The following is a 9034-nucleotide window of genomic DNA, read 5'->3' as shown; positions in this document are numbered from 1 at the left end:
CCAGCTGTCAGTACTTTTGTTAAAATACTCCTCCCACAGATCCAGTGGACAACCTGGATAAAATTTAACATTTTCACACTCTTCCCAGCAAGATGACTGCTTGATTAAAGTTACTTTTTTAAAAAAATGCTCCCCTCTCAGACTTTTTTGACCTGCGTCATTTCACGTGTTGCTTTCGTAATAGTCAACAGCCAAGGAAAAATCAAACTCCTTGAGAGCCGGTCCATTGAGGGCAATCTTCATGACGCTGAACAAGCCTTGGTCTTCCTTTCTGTAACTCCACCGGCACTGCCTCAGGAGCTCCCTCGCCCGGTTGATTTTCTCTCTGAGCACAGAGCCGAAAGGCATGACGAGAGCGACTGTAGCCAGGATGGCAAAGTCTGGGAAAAACTGGTGCATCTCAGAATTCTCATAGACCAGCTTAGCGCATAGATCCTTGTAGGAGAGCTGGCGGAGGCTGAACACTAGCCGCTTGAAGAGGGGGAAGTCGTCTAGCGCCCGCTCACTTACCACCACACTGGAGTACGCCTGCAAAAGGAAGTTCAACTCATCTATACCATAGCTTCCAACCTCTTCTAAAGACTGGGGATAGCACTTGGGGTTAAAGATGGCAGACAAAGAACTGACCACTTCCAAAGACCGGCTAGGGAATCTATCCTGCAGGTGGCACCGGATACCCTCCAGGTACGTCTTCTTGAAATGCTCAAACTTCTTCACATGCATCTTGGAACAGTCAGACAGTTCCACCCCTCTGTAGAAGAACCTACTCTCGGCACCTTTACAGTCCTCACAAGGATGCTCAATGAGGTCATTAAGGAACACCTGGAAGTTCTGGCCGTTGACGTTCTTCTGGAGTTGGAGGTTGGCGATGGTGGCAGAGACGATGGGTTTCAAGATGGAAAGATCAGTATCTTCCAAGAGGAAGAATCTATTTAGTGTCTGGAAGACGGGCAGAGTGTCCAGAAGTACTTTAGTGAAGGCTACAAAGTAGAATTTCTTGAGTTCTTCACAGACGTCCAGCGCCATTGGGGATCTCTCTGACTCGCTCTCCAGATGAGATAACAAGGTTGGCCAGGAAGAATCGACAGCCTCCAGAGCTGGTAAGATGGAGCTCCAGTGGATCGCCTTGGGCCTTTCTGTGTCCATTTCACAGAACTGAAAGACATTTTGCAACTCTCGGAGGCGACTGTTCCCTGCCGCGAAGTTGACAGAGAGCCTGCAGAGGGCATCCATCACGGCCTCATACTTCTCTACACAGTCTGCTTCGAAAATGTCCTTTGCTGCTCGCAGAGGACTACTCCAGTGGTGAGAAAGGCAGTGAACCTCAGTGAGCAGGGGGCAGATGGCTTTCACCTTAGCCCATATACCACTGGGCCTGTGGGTCAGCGGGGAGGACCCCACAGAATTCAGCCATGCAACCTTCTTGGTTGGTAGTCCAAAGGAGAGCATTGCCTTGATGGTTTTGTCCGCCACTGTGCAACCCTCGCTGTCTGGAAGTGGGATGGTGCCGAGGAACGTGATGGATGTCTGACCCGCATGAAGGGAGACGGCCGTGCTAAACAGGACTAGCCTCCTTCTCTCCAGGGCATCTACAGTCTCATCCACCACGAGGCCAATGAAGGGTGAGGACTTCATCCTGAGCTTGTCCTCAGCGTCTAGGACTTTGGCAATGGCTGCCTGGTGTTGGTGAGCAAGAAATGGCATGGGGGGGGAGGGGGGAAACAAACAAAAAGGATATTTAAAGTGTCCTTTCGAACCCAGGTTCTTCAAACGGGAAGGGGGGACACCCTAAAGACCCCCGAGAAAAGGATCAATCCCTTCTTTTATACAGCAGGTCTGCCCGTAGCTACCTTTTTCAGCATGCAGGTTGCGTGGGCTGGATCGAGGTTTCTGACACAGAAACTGCGGGGGCAGTTTTTGCCCAGCGTGGGTCTCTACGAGCTATTTACTTCTTCCCCATGCATGAAGCAAATGATCCTCCCAGAGTTCTGTACCAGGAAACACATATGCTCGTGCTGCAGAGAACAATTTCCCCTAATTTTGTCTTTACTTCCCCCCCCCCGCAAAAAAAACCCCAAGTGTGCAGCATAAACAAAATGTATGAAAATATATTCATTCTTGCCAAACGTTGGGAGGTTTTAGTGCCAGAATCAGGACTGTTTCATCGATACCCTTTGAGCTTCTTTGCCCTGGTCAAGATCACGGAAATAGCCCCCAGACTGCAGGTACTGGGTGGTGGAGGGGTAGATCCTACTCTGCCTTGCCACTCCACTGAGCAAAATTTATTTATTAAAATCTTTATACCCCACATTTCCTTTTGGCTCAGGTTTGCACCCTGCCTCCAAATTAAGTGGCTCTTCCACTAGAGGAGGAGCTACATAAGCTGGAAGAGGGACTCCTGAGCCCAAGGTAGGTTACTTAGGCGGATCATAGGATCCGCCCCTTTCTGACCTCACAAGGGGCTTTTCTGCATGGTCTACATCTCTTCCCGACTGTCATGACTCGCTTTCACAAGGGGCTTTTCTGCATGGTCTCCCCCCCCCCCGTTTGTTCTGGCCTCTCACTGCTTCAATTTATCCCAGTTCCCATGTGCTTTTTTTTGCTTTTATTTTCCAGATTTTTTGCCCCCCCCCCCCTTGGTTCTTTTGAGACCACTTCTACCCCCATGTCTTTCTGGAAGCCAACTCTGAGTCAGCTTTTTCCTCATGCACAATGCTTCTGTCCATTTTCTTTGTCCTGCCCACTCTCCCCCACCTCCAACCCACTGTTCGATGATTGGGGTGTTGTGGTCAAACCACTCCCCCCCCCCGAAGACAAGTGATTTCTTCTTCTTTTTTTAAGGCACTAGAATATCGATATATTGTTGGAGCATTGTAACAATAGCCCTAGCAGGTTCTCTGAATTCCCAGCTTTCATTTTAAATAGTAAGTCTCTAGTTCCTTCCCTTGTAGGATAATATCTCTAACAAGAGAAGGAACTAGAGACTTACTTTTTAAAATGAAAGCTGGGGATTCAGCTAAGCCTGCTGCTATAACACTCCAGTAATATATCAATATTTTAGTGCCCTTTTAAAAGGGGGGGTGCTGTGATACACCACACATAACACCACTCATGATGACAGCACCTCCTCTTAAAAATCCTCATTATTTAAGGCACGTGCAGAAGAAAATAAACTGAATCCACAACTGTGAAAATGCAGAGGGAGGGAAGATGTGCAGAAGAACTGTGCCCAAGCCGACTTCAGGAGTAAGTGGAGCGTGTGGAAAAGCCCCAGGTCAGAATATCCAGGCACACCACGGACTCGCTTTGAGAAGGCATTCCTGCCTTGTGCATCTGGCCACAAAACCAAAGCTGGACTTCTCCTATTTTGCATAAAATGTGCCTCAATTTACATATCAAAGCCACACTTTTTTTTTTTTTGCTAGCTTACAATTTCCCCCATTTCTTCCAGTCAGCTCTGCTACAAGGCATGGGTGTGCCTTGAATTCCATTGTGTTTTTTTAAAAAAATAGCTAACTCCCCATCCTCTTTTTTTTTTTTTTTAAAGAAATTCTGCAAAATCCACTGGGGGGGTGAGAAATCTAATTAGCGTGTTTATCTGCCATAAAACAGAGACCCTTATTTATGCAAAGCGACTGGCAACTGCCCAAGATGGGGCATACAAATTAATTTGATTTTAACAGGCATGAGACGCTGGTAAAATTAAAGGAAATGGATTTTCTCCTTCTTCTTCCCCTGAGCTCGGTGTTCATAGACTAGCCAAGAGCGGGAGAGAAAATTAGTTCTGAAAAGGAAGGGCCCATAACAGAATTGTCTATTATGCTAACGGATCTTCAATGCTTTTCTCATTAAAGGAGTCTGCAGTTAACTACCAGCTTCCCAGCCTGTTAGGGGCCTGCCGTATAAATAAGATCTTATTCTTTTTAAAAGCTCTTCTGATCAATTACTTCTTTGTGCAACAATTAAAAGTGCACAGAAGAGGTAGGAGTATGTGTGTCTATATTTGTGCATAACAATGATCATTAGAGCAGACTATTTATTTAACTTGGGAGAGAAAATTATGTACCTGAGCGGCACATAATCTGCACTCGAAATTGGATACAACTGGGATTTGCACCTTTTAAACACATCACAGTTCTGCCCCTGCCTCTCTCGGAGAGCCACAATTCCCAGGATTCCTTGTTTGGGAACCGTGACCATTAAAGCGTGTCTGAAACAGTCTGTGAATGTACTGTGTGGGCAGAACCAAAACCTCTTTCAGGTAGGGGTCATTTCCTGCGAGAGCGCACAGGAGCGGAGCTCTGGCAGTAAGGAGCCCAGGGGACGGGCATATGCAACAAGCCCCGCCCCCTGCTCCCAGCATGCACGCACACCCCCCACTAGCTAGCAATCCAAAACAGTCCAGTGGCACCTTTAAGACCAAGTTTTATTCAGGTATAAGCTCTCCCTTCTCTGTGAGGACAGATCTGCATGTCCCCCCCCCCAATAGCTAGCAATCCAAAACAGTCCAGTGGAGCCTGAGTGGTGGGTGTTGCCTTCTGACACACTTCCGGTGATGTCAGGGGGTGTGGCATATGCAAATAAGTTATGCTAATGAGATATGCTAATGAGCTCCTGCACCTCTTTTTCTACGAAATGACCCCTGGGTAACAGCATTTTTCCAGCCCCCTCTGTCCGGGAAAGCTCATGCAGAAGAGTGCCTAAGGAACGGAGCTGTGGATTTGGGAAGAAGAACACTTTAAAGCAGGGATCCCCAAAGTGGCGATGCCTATGATTGCCACGGTGACCGCAGAGCATTTTCAGAAAGCAGGTGGGGCCAGACAGGGTTTTTGCCCACAAGGGTTTCTGATTGGCTGTACGGTAGGTTTTTTTTTTTAAATGCTCTTTGGGAGCAGATGCTGTCACAGGACACAGATCTTCACTGAGTAACAGAAGGTAAGCTGTGCACGGGCAAGAAAATATTTTAAAACAGTATGTTTATTGTAAAAGAGGAGGAGGAGATTGGATTTATACCCCGCCCTTCACTATCCAAAGGAGTCTCAGAGCGGCTTACAAACTCCTTTCCCTTCCCCTCCCCACAACAGACACCCTGTGAGGTAAAAGAAGAAGAGGAGATTGGATTTATACCCCACCCTTCACTACCCAGAGGAGTCTCAGAGCGGCTTACAAACTCCTCTCCCTTCCCCTCCCCACAACAGACACCCTGTGAGGTAGGCAGGGCTGAGAGAGCTCTTGACAGAAACTGCTCTTTTTCAAGGACACTTCTTATCAGAACTACGGCTTGCCCATGGTCACACCAGCAGGTGCAAGTGGAGGAGGTGGGAATCAAACCCGGTTCTCCCAGATTAGAGCCTGCGCAATTAACCACTACACCAAAAGGCATCCTAGGGTTGCCAGGGTCCCATCTTCTCCTCAGGAGCGGGATTTGGGGGGCATTCCGGGAAGGGGCAGGGCCATCCCTGACTCAATAACATATTTCAGAGTGACGTCATCACACTGGGGATGCAGTGCCATGTGCGTGGCCCACCCACTTCCCACAAACAGTTAAAGGTAACCTCCCCTTTAAATGGGGGGGGGGAGAAGTGGGCGCCCCCACACCTGCCCTGAAAACCACGAATTCGAAGCTTGCAGGGCAGGAGCTGGCAGCCCCCCACTCAGAAAGAGTGGGCGCCAGCTGCAAATTTTCAGCTTGTGGGGCAGGTGCGCGTGGTGCCTGCTGGGACCATGGGCAGCTCTTGGGGGCAGGGCTTCCCCTGCCCCCACCTGGGGATTGGCACCCCTAAGGCATATCCTGTCTAACAGAGCTTCTTCCTAAAATGCCAAAGAGTTACTATTAAGAGTGATAGAACAAATTTAGAGTCCAGTGGCACCTTTAAGACCAACAAAGGTTTATTCAAGGCATGAGCTCTCGTGTGCAAGGCACACTTTATCAAATACATGGGAATGGCAGATGACTTTAACTACTTTAACCTTCCAGGACATTCAATGAATGACCTCAAAGTAGCGGTCTTATCACAAAGGAACTTCAGGAACAGAATGGAAAAGGAAATTGCTGAATTACAAGTTATTGGAACACTTGGAACAATAACCTCCCCAGGACTGAACAGGGATATTGGATTTTTATCCCATTAGATAAGCTAACTCATTCAGTCCTCCCATATGTATTGTCAACAAGGACCATAAATCCTCTATATTTTAGTATGTTTCTTTTTCAGAGTAGTATATTAGAATACTGAATGGATGTCTGCTGACAACATTGCATTCAGCTCAAAATATACGCCGGAAAGGAGTCAATTAAGATTCTGTTGCTTCCCACAATTAGAAAAAACACTTTTAGAGATTTAGCTGCTATTGTGACATATTTAAATGTATTGCTTTACAACTGTTGACCTTATAACCTTAACTTGTTATTTCGTTTTTCACTTTGCATAACTTAAACATCATCACCTTACATGTTAATTTGTGGTTCAGCCTGTCTTCTACGTTTGAATTCTTAGCTTCTCTTCCAATGTATTTGAAGAAGGGCGCCTTGCACACAAAAGCTCATACCTTGAATCAACCTTTGTTGGTCTTAAAGGTGCCACTGGACTCTAAATTTGTTATACGGCTTCAGACCAACAGGGCTGACCACCCGGATCTATTAAGAGTGATGGTGTCACCTCGCTCCCTGACATCCTGGGGTTGGCCCCGCCTCCAGCGATGCCCTGTGACAGCATCCATCACCCTGTGTCAGAATTCCAAAGGCGCCTGCAAGCTCGAAAAGGTCGGGTAACCCTGCCTTGAAGGCTTGAGAAATGATACTAAAATAATGTACTGCGATAGAATATTGAAAATACCAAAGGAATATATGCAAAACCCTTTGAACGCTCTTAAAAGAAGTGTTACATAAATGCCAAATATTTCTCACCGCCAGTCTATTTTGGGGGAGGGCTTTTTCCTAAATTATTTGGACACCGTGGCAAATATGGCAGAATAAACGATGTGAAAGCCAATGATGCAAATGTGCTTCAGTGGCATGTTTTATTCTGACCACAAAATATGGATTCTCTGGAGTCTAGACACGGGGCTCAGGCTATTTTGCACACGCATCCACGCACACTGCACATGGCATAACAATCGGGTCGCCAGCTCTGGGATGGGAAATACCTGGAGATTTGGGGGGTGGAGCCTGGGGAAGGAGGGATTTGGGGAGGGGAGGGGCCTCAGCAGGGTATAATACCACGAAGCTGCCACTTTCTCCAGGTGAACTCATTTTGGTCATCTGGAGATTAATCGTCATAATGGGAGACCTCCAGGTTTCACCTGGAGGCTGGCAACCATAGATAAAAGATACGTACCTGCATCGCCTGGATGCTCCCGGGCTGGGAGTACCCTTCACAGTCAGAGGACAGCAGAGCTTGACAGAGGTTGAACTTCTGCAACTCAAGCAAGGAGGCCCATTTCTCATTGGGGACTTCCTCCTTGGCCATCCAGTAGACAGTGGTGAGGGCAGCAACCTTGACGGGATGGACCTCCGCTTTGATGAGCGGGCCTGGCTCTTGGCGGCATTGCGCCTCTGCCTCCGAAGCCATCTGCACTCTGTTGACCGCCAAGGCCTGGCGGTGGGCCCCGGAGGTGACGTGGCGCAGGAGGGCGTGGCGCTGGAAGTTATCCGTGCCCACGGTGAAAGCATTCTCGGCCTTGCCGTGCTTGTTTCGCACGAGGGCCTGGCGGCACTCGGCGCAGAACATGGTTTTCTGCTTGTAGTCAAACTCCAGCCAGGCGAACTCTTCCTTCCAGCGCTCATTGAAATATCGCTTGCATTTCTTATTCGAATTGGAAGTTTCCCCGGCAGGCTTCTTCCCAGGCGGCACCATAGTTTGCACCCGGGCTGGGGGACTAAGCGCTACAGAGGACGAATGGATTTCCCCCTCCTTTCTGGAAGAGAATTTAATTTAGAACGGAGGATCTATTTACCACTTCCCTGGTTCCACTGGAGACGAAACAGACAAGGGGGAAAGGGGATTAGGGAAACTGGCAGATCTCACCCGGCCTTGCTAGTAAGAAATTAGATTCGGTGGTCAGACACACGGCTACGCCATGCGAACAAGAGGTAAGACATCCCAATAAAGATCCCAGGTGCACGGCCCTGGAAGTCTAGCAGCAAAATAAAGTTCAACGGGACCTAATAACTTATTTCCCCCCATTATAAGAGTTCAGGAATCAGAGTTCACTTCGTCGGAAACATGTGAATCCATCAGGCCCAATTTATTAGGGTTGCCAGCCTCCAAATGGTAGACAATGGAGACAACAGCCCTGATGTAGTATTATGAAAATATCTATTTAAATGGGTTTTGCAGTGAGCAGTATCTCTTCAACAGGTAATCAAGATGGACGTGCACACACAAACGGAATTTGCATATATTCCCATTTCACATGACCGCTTTATCTCAGTGTGCGGCATGAATGACATTAGTTTACACGTCAACAATACTAATCCGTGGACTTAACACTCAACATTCTTCCCATTTCAATGAAACAAATTCTTAACTGCTCACTGCAAAACAGCAGAGTAAATAGATATTTTCATAATACCACATCACGGCTGCTTTCTTCATTGTCTGCATCCTTCCCGTGATCTCTCTGTTGTTTCTACATTAGCCTCCAGGTGGTGGCTGGACATCTCCTGGAATTACAACCGAAATCAGTTCCCCTGGAGGAAATGGCCACTCTGGAGGGTGGGCTCTATGGCATTGTACCCTGCTGAGGCCCCTCCCCTCCCCAAGCCCCACCCTTCCCCAGGCTCCACCCCCCAAAATCTCCAGGTTTTCCCCAGCCCAAAGCTGGCAACCCCACCCCCCATACATACATACACAACAGAAAAGTGCGTGTGTATTTTGGGACGGGAGCAGGGGTCATTTCCTGCAGGAGCGCACAGGAGCGGAGCTCTGGCAGTAAGGAGCCCAGGGGGCAGGCACATGCAACAAGCCCCACCCCCTGCTCCCAGCAGCCCTCAGTTGGGCCACGAGGAGCAAGAAGCAGCCAGGTAAGTTGC

The 9034-nt window shown here is 48.2% G+C and overlaps 1 protein-coding gene across 1 annotated transcript; it reads right to left on the bottom strand.

Moving 5' to 3' along the window:
• Nucleotides 1-162: 162 nt before the first annotated feature.
• Nucleotides 163-7856, bottom strand: LOC107116240 (zinc finger protein 862-like). Its single transcript, XM_015418128.1, has 2 exons — nt 7338-7856; nt 163-1677 (listed from the first exon to the last, which is right to left on the bottom strand). Exons 1-2 carry the CDS (start codon nt 7854-7856, stop codon nt 163-165), a joined length of 2034 nt encoding a protein of 677 aa, XP_015273614.1.
• Nucleotides 7857-9034: the final 1178 nt, after the last annotated feature.

Source organism: Gekko japonicus, unplaced genomic scaffold (genome assembly GCF_001447785.1).
Source record: "Gekko japonicus isolate JY-2015 unplaced genomic scaffold, Gekko_japonicus_V1.1 scaffold1666, whole genome shotgun sequence".
Taxonomy (NCBI): Eukaryota; Metazoa; Chordata; class Lepidosauria; order Squamata; family Gekkonidae; genus Gekko; species Gekko japonicus.
Note: the sequence above shows the minus strand (reverse complement) of the source record. Positions and strands in the feature narration are given on the sequence as shown.

What these genes read in the sequence shown, in the direction of transcription:
- LOC107116240 (XM_015418128.1), bottom strand. Translation starts at nt 7,856, where the DNA reads ATGGTGCCGCCTGGGAAGAAGCCTGCCGGGGAAACTTCCAATTCGAAT. An exon ending in GGAGCATCCAGGCGATGCAG is followed by an intron (nt 1,678 to 7,337) that starts GTACGTATCTTT and finishes CACCAACACCAG; the next exon opens with GCAGCCATTGCCAAAGTCCT.